Genomic DNA, 17,843 nt, shown 5'->3' with positions numbered 1-17,843 from the left:
CGCTGTTCCAAAAACTTCGGCATCGCGTTCCGTGACGTGGGTCGAAGCGTGGAGGTTCGCGTTAACAGAGCTCCTCACTACACCACAGCTCAGAGCCGACTGCCTTTTTCAGCGTCGCTTGCCAATATACCCCCCTCCAATCGCAGCCCGTCAGAGCGGTGCTGGGCGCGCCTGGAGCGGCGCACCCAGCCCAGGAGTCAGTACACTTACTTTCCGGACGAACCCTGTAATTGCACTCTCTAAAGAGTTAGCTCAAGTCCTTTAAATGATAGTTTCACTCCTATTAATCCAAGTCGTTCTTTCGTTTCTCACAGGCGTGTCGAGGCGGAGGATTTGAAGTAATTCATTATGATGAGTTGAAAAAAGTTAAACACACAGTAATTGATAATTCGGCTTTATCAATTCCTCTAGACCTGGAGATGACAAAGGATTACTGTGAAATGACTGATGTGTTGGTGGCAATGGCATCCACCAAACGTAAGTAATGTCTACATATCTAAATGAATGAAAATGTATTCAGCATTTGGTGGGTTTTTGGGTGTTAAAATGTATGTGTGTATATGCTGAAATGCTCTGTAAACCACAAACAAAATGACCTTCAGAAGCACTCCTGGTCTGGTGGCATGTAGAAGTAACATTCCCCCAACTCAACACGCATGCTTAGGTTTGAGGTCGTTACTATATTCATCCAGTTAAGTATTTTGTGGAAGCGGATGAAGTATTGAGACGTGTTATAGTGTGTGCTATATACAGGGTCGCACCCAAAAGTGGTAGGACTGATTTTTTTACAAGAATTTTATTGGCAATGTACTTACATCGGCTTAATAATCTTCAAAGTATGCTCCTTGAGCTGCTACACACTTAGTAAAACGTTGCTCCCATTCCCCGTACGCCCACTGGAAATTTTCTTTGGGGATGCCGTTGATGACCCTCGTCGAAGCCTCTTGAATGGCCTTTATCGAGTCAAAACGTCGTCCCTTGAGCTGTCTTTTCATCAGGGGGAAGAAGAAGAAGTCCGGTAGTGCCAGATCGGGAGAATAGGGCGGGTGCAGCAACGCTGTATTTGGCCAGGAGCTGTCTGACGACGAGCTCACCATGGCACAATCTTGGCGCACACCTTGCGCATGGCCAAATCCTGTGAAATAATGCGTAGACGTTGGATGCAGACAGACCCAACTGGTCTGCAATTTCTTCACTGGTTAAGCGTCGGTCTGTGTTCAGCAGTGTCCTCACTCTGTCCGTATTCGTGTCGGTTCTTGTCGACGGCAAGAACCTTCTCGTCGGTTCTTGCCGTCGACGGCCGTCTGGAGCGATGGTCGTCTTCAACGAGCTCCCTACCCTCTTTAAACAACTTGTGCCACTCAAACACTGTGGAACGGCTTAAGGCAGTGTCCCCATAAGCCTGCTTGATCATATCGAGGGTCTCAGTTGCCGTCTTCCCGAGTTTCGCACAAAACTTCACGGAATAACGTTGCTCTAAATTCGGATTCATTTATAAACATTGCAAACTCTATACAAAGATTTGATTCAAAAATGACCACACCATATATTGGAATATATATATATCCAATGTGGAACGTGGTGTCGGCTTCATTATTATTTATTGAACAATAATTGGGATAATAACACCTCTCTTTGATAAATCTGTGTTCACGATGGGTCAACCATGCCTTGTCTCACAGACACAGAGAACACAAACACACAAAACCCTCCTCCTTATTATTATTCCTTAATGCGATCTTGCGATGCCCTCTGCGATTATTATTCCTTTCCTCTCAACTCAAAAAGACACCTCAAAGGATAATAATCATTACACCTCGGACGATTATGAGGTGAAGGCATAAAATTCGATAAGAACAGCATGCTGTTTAACTCATCATGTTGACATATAGCACACAACAATAGAAGACGTCTCAATACTTCATCCGCTTCTCAAAATACTACACTGGATGAACAATGTAATGACCTCAAACCTAAGCATGCATGTTGACATGGGGGAATGTTACTTCCACCTGCCACCAGACCAGGAGTGCTTCTGAAGGTCATTTTGTTTGTCGTCTACAAAGCGTGTTTGCAATAGTTTTCAGATTACCCTCGTACTTTTGATTTCACAGAGTAATCACTTACTTTCCTTCTGCAGGCATGGAATCATTTGGAACTTATTGCCATGGTTCATTGTTCATTGAAGCTCTCTGTAATTACATCAATGAGAAGAGGAATGAGGACATGCTTACGGTATTACAAGTGGTAATCAAAACAATTGCGGAAAGGACTATTCCCTTACTAACAGACGAAGGTTGTTTGGAAAACGCCAAGCAATTGGCAACGTTCACATCAACACTTCAAAAAACCTTGAAGCTTCCCGTGAACAAATGAATCGGACTGTTTAAGTGAATTAAGTGATCTTTCTGACAATTGTAAGTCTCTATTAATATTCCATAATGCGATATTGCGAATATTGGAGGCTTAATGTGTACTTGGACATGTGAGGTGTGTCAGAAAAATAACAGACCTATATTTTATAAAAAGGACGGCATTTTCCCATCGATAACGCGGGCGCTATCTATAACAAAATGTTCATATGATCGGAAAAATGACAATGCAGAGTATGTATTGAAAATTAAAAAAATCTAAACATAGAAGTATTTTTATAAACACTATATATATATAATTTTAAGCTAGCCGGTAGATATATTAATATATATATAATTATAAGCTAATCTATCGGTTATATCTATAATATATATATATATTAATATCTATATTATTGTTATTATTAGGTAATCCACCGGTTGTTAGGTTTTTGGATGGACACAGCTACTAAATACAACATTTAGTGACTCCTAACAAAACATAAAATCCAGCATCCTACTCTACATCAGGTCCCTCTTCATCTCTGAGTACTTCCTTCCTCCCTTCATCCCGTCCAACATCCCCATCCTGTTCCTTCCCTTTCCTCGTTTGCCTAACATTCTCCCCTCTATTACAGTCTTCAACATCCCACTATTGCCGATCAATACGCCCTTCATCCACTTTTCCTGCCTCCATAGGGTTTCTCCCAACAAACCCCTCTCTTCGCCCACCATACCTAGTACTTCCTCATTTGTTTTCCTTCTTTCAGTCCATTTCACCTTCTCCATTCTTCTCCACACCCACATATCTACAATAGCCTCCAGTCTGCGTCCATCCTCCTGCTTCAATGACCACGTTTCCATAGCCACACATAACTACGCTCCATATCTAAGTTTTTACGAGTCTTTCCTTAACATCCTTACTCAACGTCCCCGTTATCAACTCCCTCCTCCTTGTGTGAAAGCCTCTTTGCCTAATTGCAGAATTCATCTCCTCACGTCCCTACTACTTTGACCATGTTGGTCCTAATAACACTTCCGAGATAAGTATAAACTGCTCTACGTGCTCTAGTTTTTGCCCTCGTATTTTAATGTTTAGTTTAGCCTTTTTCTTTCGAGAAAATCGCATCACCTTTGTTTTACTAATGTTGATTCTCATCCCATACCTGTCGCACTGAATTTCCAATTCACTCAGCAATGCTTGCAGCCCCTCTATTGGCTGACTGACATTAACTAATGCTTGGTCATCAACAAACCTAACTGATTTTACGAATTCCCTGCCCACTTTCATTCCTACCCCCAGTTCTTCAGTATATGTATATCTATATATTGAAGAACTAGTATATCAATGCTCTGTTTTATATATGTATATATATATATATATATATATATATATAAATATATATATTTATATATATATATATTCACCGAGCATTGATTGAAATAAGGTCAATGACATTGAGGTGTTGTCACTACTCTCGATAGATACCTCTACTAATTGCTAAGTAAAAGGAATTTTATGCGTATTTAATATATTTGCATTAAAACAAAAGATTAATTTGTCTGGATTTAATGACCGTACTCCATAGTCTCTCCAAGCAAGAAGACAGCTACGTCAACTGTTTAATAGGGAGGGTATATACACTGGAAAACAATGCATCTTAAGGCAAAAAAACATTCACCTATCCCTCAAAAGCTATCTGGACCTTAACAATACAAAAGAAGATTTGAATTTCGGCCAAGAATCTTTTACATTGAGGGTGGTGACAACAGGAACATAGCAAGTACATTCTTAGACAACTAAGCAAAACTTTCACACACAGCAGAGTTGGACAGAAACAAAGGTTTTTCTCTTGGTATTAACAATATCCAACAAAGTCAACTATGACCCAAATGAAATGGTGTACAACTAAGACAAGATATGAGGGCAGGCTTTGAACTAAGGGACCCACGTGTTGGTAGACCACACAAACAATATGACCTTCAGAAGCACTCTTGGTCTGATGGCATGTGGAAGTAACATTCCCCTGTCAACATGCATTTGCAGGTTTTAGGTCGTTACTTTATTCATCCAGTGTAGTATTTTGAGAAGTGGATGAAGTATGGAGACGTGTGTTCTAGTGTTGTGTGCTATATTTGTCAACATTTGAGAGTTTAAACAGCGTGACTATTATAAAAGTGACTCCTACTGAGATTCAATCTTTTTAAAGGCTGTTTATTATGGTTTACAATGCTGTTGATAGGTCCACTGTTAATCCCATGGGTAGTGCAATTTCGTGGTTGCGAATCTAGGAAAACCCATTTTTGTTAAAGAGACAGATGTCCGAAAAATGACCCACAGACTATAATAAACTTATCAAAAGTGTAAATTGCAAACCATGTTGAGTTTGTTGTCTTCAAATGGCATCAGCCTGACCAGCCAAAAATAATCTTGCAACATGATTATACAACACTCATCTACACACAATTCGGAGAAGCTATTGCAAAACCAATAGAAATCTAAACTGATTCCATAACACCCTCCGCCTTATTCCCCCTTCTGCGATCTTACGATGCCTGATGCAGTTTTTATTTATGGTTTTACTATTAACTCAAAGGGTAATAGTCATTATACCTGGGACAAGGTCGTCACAGCACAGCTGTCAATAAGTGTAGTGGATCTGAGAAAAGTCTGAAGAGTTTTTCAGTGACATAATACGAAAAACTTCTTGCACGCCGTGAGAAATGATCTCACCTTAACGGTGATTATATTGAAAGATAAATATATGGTTTTGAAACTTAAAGAATTGTACTTTACTAATGTACTCCCTGCATGATCTTTCAATTTGTATTCCTTTGTGGTGTACAAGCATTCGTGCATTACTTTTCAACCAAACCATGAACATTAAACTTAACAGGATTATGGGATACATTAAACCAATACAGCATTATTCACATAAAAATTGTTTTATTCACAAACATAACAAAATACATATTAAAACAGCAAGGTGCCCTACACATAAGTCTTCCTCTGTCGCTGCTCTGCCAGTCCCCTTGTGCATATTCTTGCGTTTGGCACGGTTAGGAGGACACCCATCAAATGGCAACTTTAGCGAGAGGTCTAAGCACTTCTGCGAATCAGGACGGCCAATGAAGCCATGGATGTACCCCAACTGCTGGCAAAATATCGAAAATACAAAGGAAACATAAACAAATTAGAAGGTTGCACAGACTTCTAATTAAAAACTGCCTCTTCAGAGAATCACAAATACACAGTCCATACAATAAGTATCAAGACTGGATCCGAAAAATATCAAAATTTATCTAAGTTACCATTACAATTACTTAACCCTCTTAGCACGGTGGGGATTCCAGGGGTACTTAGTGAGAAGTGCGAAGGGTAATTTAAGAAAATGTATCACCTTAGGAAAAAAAACATGAAGTTATTTGTTTAGATATCCATATGCAGTTTTTTTATTTTAAAATAAAATATCGTCGTTAATAATGATATTATACATTTACATCATCTGAAAAATAAATGTAATTACTACAGTATCATAAATTTGAAGAATATTTTTTTAGCAATTTTATTTCGATTTTTTAGACACAATACTAATACTTTTTAAAAACATTTTTCAATAAAACTACGATATTTCAATATAATAAAGAATCAAAAAGACATGTGGAAAAAATTATAAATAAATAAAGAAAAACCAGTGAATTGCAAATTTTTTGACAGCCTCTGCATAGTTCGATTTTGTTGAAAAGGCTGATCTCACCTTAGTCAAATTGGGACTTTTCCCCTTTCCTTGAGACTGCGGCAATGTGCTTACAATCTAAAGGCAGAAAAAAACCAAGTTCTAACTCACAGAGAACTGCTGACAATGTAATCCAATACACAGGGCACAATTGATTAGATAGGATGGACGGCAAGAGAAACCAAAATGATTACAAAGCAGTGCTCTCATTTCCATCGTCTCAACAAAGTCTGAATAAGCAGCTATATTTCAACACCAAGACACCATAACACATTCAAGAGATTACAGATGAACACAGATTAGTAGCCTTTCAGTGGCTTTTCATAGTGCAAATACCACTCAGAAAAATAAACGAGCAGACAATTAGGCTGAGCTTCCCGACATGTACAAAACCAAACGAAAAATTATAATAAGAATTATACTTTTTGAAAAGCATATAAAATTGCTAATAAAAAATTAGTTATGTCATTCTATGGAATTCACCCTATCGATAGCGCAAAAACCATTAATTATTAAAGAAAAAAACATAAGTTACAACGATTTAAACAATATCCTACACAAGAGCCGATATATCGGCCCACCGCACTGTTCACCAGGGATAAAAAAGCCGATATATTGGCCCGCCGCACTAAGAGGGTTAATAATCTTCAAAATACATTCCTCCTGCCTCTTCAGAGAATCACAAATACATCCTTCACTGAACATTTTGAACATAACTCAGGCTAACGTCAAACAATTTTTTAACTTGGATATCGAAACATTGAGGAAAAGACTTGGGACAGAGTCTAGACACCCTCAGTGCCCAGTTTAAACAAATCTCCGAGCGACAACAGCTGTAAAAAGACATTGAACATGACGTGAGGCAAATGGTACAACATTAAATAGCAACCTTTATGGCAAGACTTAATCTCCATTAAGTACAAATAAACAGATTTCTAAACAAATTCAAATTCCAGCACACACAAGATAAACTTGCTAGCAAAAGTAGTTTCACTAATGTTTGGATATTCAATGAATAGAATATTTGCACCCTCCTCGGGGAGAAAGAATCCCATTTTAGGAATCATTGCAAATACTTAGGGCGTTTACTTAACTGGGGATCTTGGGTGGGGAGTCCCCAGTAGACAACATGACAACACGGAAGGCATTTGAAGTACTTCATTTGGGTAATGAGATATTTAAAAGTAAGTAGCATAGCCACGAAAGAAAAATAAGCATATATAAGTTACTGGTTAGCCCTGTCGTAGAATACTCTTCCACAGTATGGGATCCACATGAGGCAGGACATATTAAAACAATGATCAGAAAAATTCAAAGAAAGGCAGCAAAATATGTCTACTCGGAAGGCACAAAAGAACAGAAAGCGTCACAGAAATGTTGAAATACACTGAAATTGGAGAGAATTGAAGATTAAGACGAGAAAAAATGATTAGTTTAGGCGCAATGAATAGAATTGTCTAAAAATAACGAATGACAGGAAGATTTATGGAAAGATATAGAAAATCCAACCTTTACAAGGTGGAAAAATGATTATAATTTTAAAGTAAAAACAATAACGCAATAAACATTCAAGAGAAAACACTATTTTTATCAACAGAACTATTATTTGAACAGAACCAGCTGCCTGGAGGTTTGTTTGAGCCCTTTCCATCCAATTTCAGGAGTTTTAAGAGCATGAGTGCGAAGCAGCCTGTACTGGGCGATAACTAAACTTCATTGATCAGTGATTATTATACTATTGTACTTATTAAAAATATTATTCTGTACACGACGCGGATGGCATTAGAAGTTGTATATTCAACAAAAGGAATGATGTATCAACGGAGTGTGATTTTGAATAGTATTAGAAGTTAAAGAAAGTGTTATTATGGACGGAGTGCAGTTATGGACGGTGTGCTGTAGATATGGTGTGAACTAAGGCCTTGTGTTGTGTTTTAAGATAAGTTTGGTAATCTTCAAGTTCCATTGAACGTCTGAAGAGCATTTTTGTCTCATATCTGATCTTCCTGTATATATATATATGCATTATAAGACTGACAGTTGACTAGACTTAACCGTTGCCATCAGGATAATTGCCTAATTACAACGATAAAATTTAATTAAATGAATATTCGAGTGATGAATATCATTACACCCTTCTCTGCATCTCACACAGAGTTACAACGGAGGAGTGGGGAGAGAATGAATGTATCAGAGTCATGAAACAGGACTGGTATGATCAACCAGTACTGGGATTAAAACAAGGAGTTTTATTTTTGCCTCAAATGATTAGGAGCGATTGATTATTGCAATAACACCTTGCCCATTCGAGGCTAATACACCCAATAAATACAAGCTGAAAGGAGTCAACACTCTACTGCTATTCCTACCATCCTAACTATCTCAAGGATAAATAAAAACTCACTGTTCGTTGAAGCCCAAATACATAAACGGTAATTCAAGTTCAATTTACTTGAAGAGACGTTAGTCAAAAGAAATATATCCTCGTTGGAGACGTATTTCAAACAATTGTGCTCCGAACAGCAGGTTTTGAATGTCCATTAGCACTCCGGGGAAAGAGGTCTTCACAAAAGAAGGGAATATCGTTCAACTGCCGAGAACCCTCTTAAACTTTAGAAAGAAATGTATATGACATTCAACTTTCACATACGAATGACTGACTTCCAAAGCCACACAGTACATACTTGAGAAATGCACAGAGTATAAACACCTCAGCATTTTGATCATTACTGGAAGTAGTTTAAGGGGAGGCGATCGTCAGCTAATGTCATTTGCACCTTTAGGAATGGACAGGAAAGGATGAGGAGCGAAGAGAAACCCGGCGTCAGCATTAGCCTATTCTAAATGAAAGGTGCCAAGGGGTGAAACAGCTTAACCTCCCATCTAACGGACAGCGTACCCACTCAAAGTGCTCTCCACAGCAAAGCACCTCAAGTTGGGATCAAAATCCCACTCCAAAGTATCTGCTGTGCCCAGGATTCGATTCCGGACCCTCTCACTGGCAAGCCAGTACGTTACCACACCAGCTACAGACCCCCAGTAACTCTTTTAAAAGGCTTTCATCAATTAATTGAAGGAAAAATGCCACCTTTAATTGCGCAAATACTTGTAAAACACATTAAATCTTTGGTATACAAGGGAGATCCCATAAATACCCAGCCTGCAGATAAGATTGGTCATCGTCACATGTGATACAATATACTTTTATTAATTGTAAGGCCTCAAAGCCCCCAAACCAATATAGTAAAAGCTGAACTGGATTATTTTACTCTGGAAGAGAGTCCGATCCTTCGTTTATACAACGGTAATAGAATACAATTGGGTAGCGTTTACGAACGAGGCCGTACGAGCTGTCAAAGATGAGAGCATCGCTATTGGGGTCAACCAAATGAGTTGTGACGACTCAAAGAACCGGTGAAGAAAATCCACGAAGTGATACTGGATGATCGTCAACTGAAAGTACGCCAGCTAGCAGACATAGTAGGCATTTCAAAAAGTGCGGTACATCACATATTAACTGAAAATTTGGACATGAAAAAGCTGTGTGCAAGATGGGTGCCGCGTTTTGCTCCCAATCGAGCGAAACTAGTGTCGTGAAGATGTTTCAATTGAGTGTTTAGCGAAGTTTCACAGCAAATTCAGCGTAATCCGTACGATGTCATTACGTAGCACATTCCGCTCATATTTAAAGGGTATTAATCGTAATTCATATTTCACGAGATGATAGTTGCCAAGTAAAAAAAAAAACACGTACCTATTACACAGATAAGGTAATAATTCGATCCCTTTCCAGTTTAAAAAATGGATAAACCATCGTCCATCCATACAATCTCTCACCACGATTAAACGAATCAGAATAAACAAAAGATATACGAAAACCGCATTTGCACGATATTCAAAATTAACTGCTCATCGTACTAATTAATAACTAAAATTTACTTCGATTGATAATGGGGACTCGCAAGACATCACAGGTATATATATAGGTCATTATTATTTCGGCTTCAACAGCGTTTTAATAAACATTGACAAACATCTAAACGAATTAATTTGATAACCTCGGAGAGGTTCTTTAAGTAGAATCATCATCTTAGGCGACTGCTAACACGAAATTCAATTTATAAATCACTTCTGTAACACGTAACTTTTAATTAAAAACGCAACAGCTCAGGTATTCAAATCAAAACGTTCGCTATATGTCAAAATTGAAAATTTCCTTGAAATATTTGACGAAATAACGTGATCGAAACGATAATAATAGCAACGTAGGCAGTTGAAAAGGGGACAATACTTCCATTCCCTATCACAGGTTAAATCAACATATATAACACACGCGCACGATAAAAATCACGATTTTACGTACTTAACTCCGTACCGGTTAATACTTCCGAGCCATAGGCCAACATTTACTGTGAGTTACGATAAATTGAGCGCCGGATGTGCACAACACTTAACAGAAGACGTTGAAAAATAACGATATACGAAGGAGAACATTGTGATGAACACGTTAATTACAAAAGGATACATATTTCAACGAACAAAACGATTCAAACACTGTTTAATACGTCTAAAAAACACTACGAACTCCTAACGAACACAAGAAACTAGTCATCGACACTATAAATTGGAAAAGAACACTGCGAATTCAATTTTCCCTATCGTCAACCGAAACTCATCAAAACAGCCATCAAAATACAACATCGACCAGAATATTTTCACTCAACCAACCTGTAGTGCCTTTGACGAAAGCCAGACCAAGCTTAAACTTCAGTTTACAATCTCCGCTGCAGAAAATCGTCGATGTTCGACGAACACGTAATCTGAGTTCCACACGTCCTTCACCCAACACGAACCAGAAGACTCACGGGCGTATTTCCTGAAATAAACGAACTACTTCAACACGGGGCCTCACAACCCTAAATTCAATGTTTCAAATCACAATAATCACACGAATTAGAGCAATCCCACGCATCAGGCAAATAATATTAGTTCACACGTCAGCTAGAGTCAGACAAGAGGTGTCAGAAAAATTAATTCATCACGAGCAGGATGCAAAATGTTAACTATACATGCCATGAGTTCAATTTATTGTACATACCTTTGTATAAACAACGCTGGACCGCCTCCTTCAACGCAAAGAAGTTCTCGTGATGCCTTCAGAATTTCAGCCATGGTATATTTCACCCTTCAAAGCTTAACGCTTAATCCTTAAACAATATTCACCCATTATTTTCCACAAGACAAACTTTTTCAAAAGTTCTTCCGAGGGTGACATGGGTCTTACTATGGACCAAAGGCATTGTACTGTAATCTTCATCCAACACGCCGACACGAACATGACGCAGTATGGCATTTCCTTAAATAAACGAATTCATCATCAAAATAAGGCAACATAATCCAACATTCAATTCTCTCAATATTCACACGAATTAGTACAATCCCACGCTTCAGGCAAAAAAATATTAGTTCACACGTCAGCTAGAGTCAGACAAGAGGTGTCAGAAAATTTATTCATCACGAGCAGGATGCAAAAGTTAACTATACATGCCAATAGTTCTAACGTATCGTATAACGTTCTAACGTATATACCTTCGAATAAGCGTCGCTGGACCACCTCCAGGGTTACAAGTCCACGTGGTGCTTTACGCATTACAGCCAGTGATTTCACCCTCCGTGCTTATTCCTAACACCAAATTCACCAAGATTTTCATCAAGAGTTCTTTAAAGTACTTCTGGGGGTTACATAGGGATAAGGATCGAAGGTCTTCTTCTGTTAACCATGTTGCCTAAAAATTAAGATACACCAATTATTCTAAATTTAAGCACTTATAACCCCTTCCTTGAAATTCCTATTGCTTTCGTTTAACGATACGAAAATACAAAGAGTGAGGGTCCATAATCAGTCAATTCGTAATTATATGACCAAAAACGTCGTCTGAATTTCACGCATGACCATTTTCAAAACGCCATGCGGTACGTTCAATATGAAAAATGTTACCGCAATCCAACAAACCTTATATTGAATGCATAAATAGAAGTGAAATTCTATTGTAATAAGTTAAGTGCGCTAATATTAAAGGCATTTTAATAAATAATGTATTTCCTACCGATTAACGACACGACGACTTCGAACTGATATCCCAACTGGTGTAACATGCCTACCGCAATTGAATGGAATGCTGGGAAATCAAAGTCGTGCAACATTTATAAAATTCTTACAAAATACTTTGAGGGTAAGATAAATCATCAAACATTAAAATAAATTACTATTAAAATTTAATATTTTTATTAAGTTGATAATTTCATTAAAATCATTGATTTATGAATTCCTGGAAGATATATAGTTGGTAGTTTGATGTTAAAACTCAACCAATAGGAAAGCTCTATGCACGAAGGTATATTTGAGTTTATATTGGGGAACTTCACTTTGCTATTTTTGTATTTTAGCTAAAATTTAACTTTTCACCCTGTAATATGTGACTAATACTCCAATTAATTGGTATATCGGTTTTTCACGCAATTATTCAACTGTAAAAATGACACGCTCCCTTTTCCACAGAAGTTAGTCGTCCACTCGCATAGCTGAAGTAGATTTTTTCTGGAAACACTTAACAATTTTCATGAAATTACTGAGGAAATAAAATCGTAGGCAGTGTCTTTATTGTAGGTAACAATTCTAGTGTAATTAGGGTTTGTGCGATTGCGGTTAACCGTTTTAAAAGCGCTCTTTGGCCCATTAAATGTCCTCGATCCAAAAGAATATTTTATGTTTCATTTAACAGGCTGACAAGAAAACAAAGCCAATTCAATACGATAAGATTCCCAATCCAAAACAACGATCGTGACAATATAAACCGTGGAGATTTCAATTGCTAATCTATTTGTTTGGACCACATCTAGTCTTAAAACGTTGGGAAACAAAGATATCTTCAAGTTGCTATCGAATTACTTCACATTCAAATAGAGTGAACAATTTGTCCCCTCACCAACTAGAGATAGTAATATTCAACATTTATGAACGAAGAAAAAACTCAGAAAAGTCTAAGCTATTTATATACACATATATAGTTGCACTGAAACTAATGAATGATTTAGATGATCGCCACGAATCGGTTCAGAAAGTCCATACTACAAAGAACGACGTGTATTTTTCCACAGATTTTATTACATGGTATAATTCGTTTCGCTGACTTGCGGCATCATCAGGTAATCGTAAAAACGCATTGTACCATATAATAAAATCTGTGGAAAAGTACAATTCTTTCTTTTTAGTATGGATATTTAATACTTCCACCAAGTGAAGTCTGAAACAATGGATTATAGTATACAGTATGTCAGAGCGGTTCACTAAAATAATTATACAATTAATTCACTCAAAAATGATAAATGTGGAAGAATAATTGGGAGTTCAACTTATTCAATCATTGATATGGGCTTAACCAATTCCTCACCGAATGTCTATGTTAAATTACACGTTACAGGGTTCGTTCCAAAAGTATTGCAATCGAATTTCCAGCACCGCTCCTACTGGTCAATGTGAAATCAAACAACTTGTAATAGGTGAGGAAAACACTAAGCTTTACCTTAAAACCGGTTTCAGTGCTCTCCAAGCTGTGGAGTCTACAGGACATCATTTATTGTAAACCTCTGTCCTCCAACCATGTCATAAAAGAGCAGCCCAGTGGAAATTTCATTAAGTTAACTTTTGCAACGTATTGAAAATGAACCTGATTATTTAGGCAACGTCATCACTGCTGATGAAACCTGGGTTTTTGCATACTGCCCAGAAATAAAACAACAAAGCTCTCTTGATTGGCACACCTGACCAGTTCCCCAAGCCAAAAAAAGGCAATAACGAGCCAATCGGAATTGAAAACAAAGGTCATTGTCTTTTTCGACAGTAAAGGAGTGATCCAGAAGGAGTTTGTTCCTCAGGGACTGACAGTTAACGCTGCCAACAACGTGGATGTGCAGGAAAGACTCCGAAAGAAGGGTCATCAGGACAAGAAACGACATCTCCCCTACCTGGCAACTCCATCACGATAACCCGCCTTGCCACAAGACCGCGCCACGAGTCTGCGAGTTCCTGGCCAAACACCAGTTGCCAACGCTGTCCCACGCCACCCTATAGTCTTGATATCACCTCAGCAGATTTCTTTATGTTCCCTCGGATTAAGATAGCCCTGGAAGGAACCCGTTTCTGGTTCATAGAAGAGATCCTATCAGCTCCCTGTGACTAGAAGACCTTTTGCAAGGGAGGACCCCGAAGACGCCTTCCATGGCACGTGTCGTTCATGGTAGAGTCGCTGGAATAAATGTGTAGAGGCCCAAGGAGAGTACTTTGAAGAATTTTAAGTGTGTTGTGCAAATTTGTGGACAGTACTTTGAAGAATTTTAAGTGTTTCATGCATATCTGTGGTAAGTACTTTGAAGAATTTTAAGTGTGTTATGCAAATCTGTGGAGATTAATTTAAAGAATTTCAAGTTTTTCATGCAAATCTGTGGACAGTACTTTGAAGGATTTTAAGAGTTTGTGCAAATTATTTCAATAAATTAATTTTATTAAATTTCATTGCTTTCAGAACGCACCCTTTATTTAAGAAACTTAATGGAATACCATTGATTTTCTTTCTGAAAAATTCTTTTAATAAATAATGTCGTTTCTCAGAAGACAATTCTTGTGTTTCAGATCGAAAGTTCATTATATATCACTCTTTTTTATCAATGATTGTGGTATTGTGTGATGAAACCCGACCTTCATCGCCATTTGGCTGTAACACGATATTGCTGATTAATAAAAATAATCTTAGACGCATGTTAGTTCTTATTTGGGTCTTAATACGTAATTAGTAGGGCATTCATTTGATATATTTTCCTGCAGAACATGTTGGTCGACGGTAATATGGTGCTTTTTTGTGTCAGTAGTCATTATGTCAACGATATTATTTTACGATAATCTATATTTGCTCGACTCATATTGCTGTCAATTTTTTCCATCGAATTATGAAGAATAAAAATGAAGCTAACCTGAAAAATATGACTAAATTTTATCCAGTGTAATCGTCAAAGAAAGAATGGTGATATATGTGTTTCGATATAATTTATAATTTAATTGTAAATTTTATTTTTATACTTTTTGCACTTGTAATATTTCAATTGTAATAGTAATTTATAAAATTTCGTAAATTTCAATTGCAAATTGTTTTCAAATAATAAATGAAATGATTATTACATGGGGCTACGCAAAATAATCCAACATATTTTTAATACAATGAATAATTTCCCATTCTTCAGCCATAATAATTTCCCTGAATGTTTAGTAAGTCCTGATAGAAATTAGTAGCGGATATGCGAGGGTAATCCCAGAAGTACCCGACCAAACAAACAGTTTTGGAACAAAAAATGTACTTATTTTTCAAATTAATTTCCTTTCAGCTCTCTATACACTTTTCCTTGCGATGTTCAATGAATTCAATACCATTTTATTTATAATAAGAACTGTCTTACTCCTCAAAATAGCCATTAACTATCACTAGATATCACTTAGTCACGGTTGGAAAATCTTTGATCAACAAGCCATTTTTTCAAGTTTGCAAATACAGAAAATAGTGCGTAGGGGGCTCTAAATCTGGCGAATAGGATGCATGATGTAGCAATTCAAACATTAATTCATGATTTTAGGCCATTGCAATAATGGATTTGTGAGCTGGTGCATTATCTTGATGAAAGAACACTTTCTTCTAGAGCCAAATGCGGCCGCTTTTACTGGATTTCTTCACATAAAACGTTGTAAAAACTTCGCTCAAATACTCGCCTTTGATAGCTTTTCCAAAGATAGTCTATAATTTCTCTTAATGCGTACTAAGTCAAACGAATCCTGGAAAAAACGAGTACTATATATATATATATATATATATTGTGACGTTGTGCTTGGCGCAGCGTCACTTGCCCAGTTCGAATACGCGCGCCCCTCTCGCGAGCCGTAGAACGGCGTGGTGCTATCTGTTGGCGCCGACAATGTATGTAAGAAAAGAGAAGAGCGGAGCGCGCCGTGCGCGGAGAGTGCCGGCCAACACGTGGTAAGGAGAGTTCGTTGTGAGATGTCAGAGAGAGAAGGTCGTGTGCTATCATCGTCGAGTCACCGACAGCCTGCGAACACCGGGGGTGCGCGTGCCAGCAACCGACCTCGCCGTGTGGGCCCCCCGCGGGCCCCGACCGGAACATCGGGAGCCAGCAGTCGACAGCGAGGCGGCCATCTTCGGCTGCAGCCGAGCGGCCACCCAACATCGTGGCCCAGCAGGCGTCGGCACCGCGCGTCATGTTTGCTTGGGAGCGCCCACACCTTTTCTTGTGATAATAAATAGTTCTTGTGAAGTTTACTCGTCGTAGTCCATTTTTATGCGCCTCCTAGCGTCCCTCGTGATTTCAGCTGAAGAGCCGCTGCCCACCCCGGGGCACATAAAAGGTGAGCGAGCCCTCCCCTGGGACGAGGAGTGTGATGGGCCAGGTGACAGCCAGCGGCGTGACTCTGCGGCTAGCCATGCGGCTAGCCTGGCGCCCTCAAAACAAGTAGAGTCGCGGCCTCCCTTGTCTCGCGGTATCGGGGAAAATTTATCTATGAATTAAATACCGCGTCACAATATATATATATATATATATATATATATATATATATATATATATATATATATATATATATATATATATATATATATATATATATATATATATATATGCTTTCATAGACGTAACACGGAAGTGCCGAATAGTCCAATACACAGTAACACATAATATAGAAACACAAAAAAAGAGAACACTCACACGTAATTTCTTGATATTTCGACGGAAACAATCCGTCTTCCTCTGAAGATATAGAAGTACTGGATAGCAGGATAGTATAGTAATAATAAGATATAGCAGTACTTCTATATCTTCAGAGGAAGACGGATTGTTTCCGTCGAAATATCAAGAAATTACGTGTGAGTGTTCTCTTTTTTTGTGTTTCTATATTATGTGTTACTGTGTATTGGACTATATATATATATATATATATATATATATATATATATATATATATATATATATATATATATATATATATATTTTTTTTTTTTTTTTTTTTTTAAGGTAATCTACCGGTTAAGGTAGGTTTTTCGATGGACACAACTACCAAACAAATATTTTGTGACTACTAACAAAACACAACCCTAAATTCTACTCTACACCAGGTCCCTCTTCATCTCTGAGTACTTTCTTCCGCCCTTCATCCCGTCCAACATCCCTATCCTGTTCCTTCCCTTTCCTCTTTTGCCCAACATTCTACCCTCTATCACAGTCTTCAACATCCCACTGCCGGTCAACACCCCCTTCATCCACTTTTCCTGCCTCCATAGGATTGCTCCCAACAAACCCCTCTCTTCGCCCACCATACCAAGTACTTCCTCATTTGTTTTCTTCTCTGTCCATTTCACCTTCTCCATTCTTCTCCACACCCACATTTCAAAAGCCTCCAGTCTACGTCTATCCTCTTGCTTCAATGACCACGTTTCCGCGCCGTACATAGCTACGCTCCATATCAAAGTTTTTACGAGTCTTTTCTTAACATCCTTACTCAAAGTCCCCGTCATCAACTCCCTCCTCCTCGTGAAAGCCTCTTTGCCTAGCGCAATTCTTCTCCTTACGTCCCTACTACTTTGACCGTGTTGGTCCAAAACACTACCGAGATACGTAAACTGTTCTATCTGCTCTAGTTTTT

At 38.1% G+C, this 17,843-nt stretch overlaps 1 protein-coding gene and 1 long non-coding RNA gene across 2 annotated transcripts in view; one reads left to right on the top strand and one right to left on the bottom strand.

Annotated features, from left to right (window-relative positions):
* LOC139693253 (uncharacterized) overlaps positions 1 to 2,581 on the top strand; it is a 28,514-nt gene extending 25,933 nt beyond the window's left edge. Inside the window, exons 8-9 of the mRNA XM_071591359.1 lie at positions 315 to 477; positions 2,141 to 2,581. Of these exons, the coding sequence (XP_071447460.1) occupies positions 315 to 477; positions 2,141 to 2,376 (399 nt within the window). The 3' untranslated portion in view covers positions 2,377 to 2,581. The remainder of the gene's footprint in view (positions 1 to 314; positions 478 to 2,140) is intronic.
* A 2,697-nt stretch (positions 2,582 to 5,278) lies between these two features.
* Positions 5,279 to 12,261, bottom strand: LOC139693255 (uncharacterized). Its single transcript, XR_011702032.1, has 5 exons — positions 12,196 to 12,261; positions 11,678 to 11,874; positions 11,187 to 11,444; positions 10,817 to 10,964; positions 5,279 to 5,506 (listed from the first exon to the last, which is right to left on the bottom strand). It is a non-coding gene; the product is annotated as an uncharacterized lncRNA (long non-coding RNA).
* Positions 12,262 to 17,843: the final 5,582 nt, after the last annotated feature.

Source organism: Hetaerina americana, unplaced genomic scaffold (assembly GCF_022747635.1).
Source record: "Hetaerina americana unplaced genomic scaffold, ioHetAmer1.1.p SCAF_45, whole genome shotgun sequence".
In the NCBI taxonomy this organism is placed as follows: domain Eukaryota; kingdom Metazoa; phylum Arthropoda; class Insecta; order Odonata; family Calopterygidae; genus Hetaerina; species Hetaerina americana.
The sequence above is the reverse complement of the archived record's forward strand: the minus strand, read 5'-3'. Positions and strand labels throughout refer to the sequence as shown.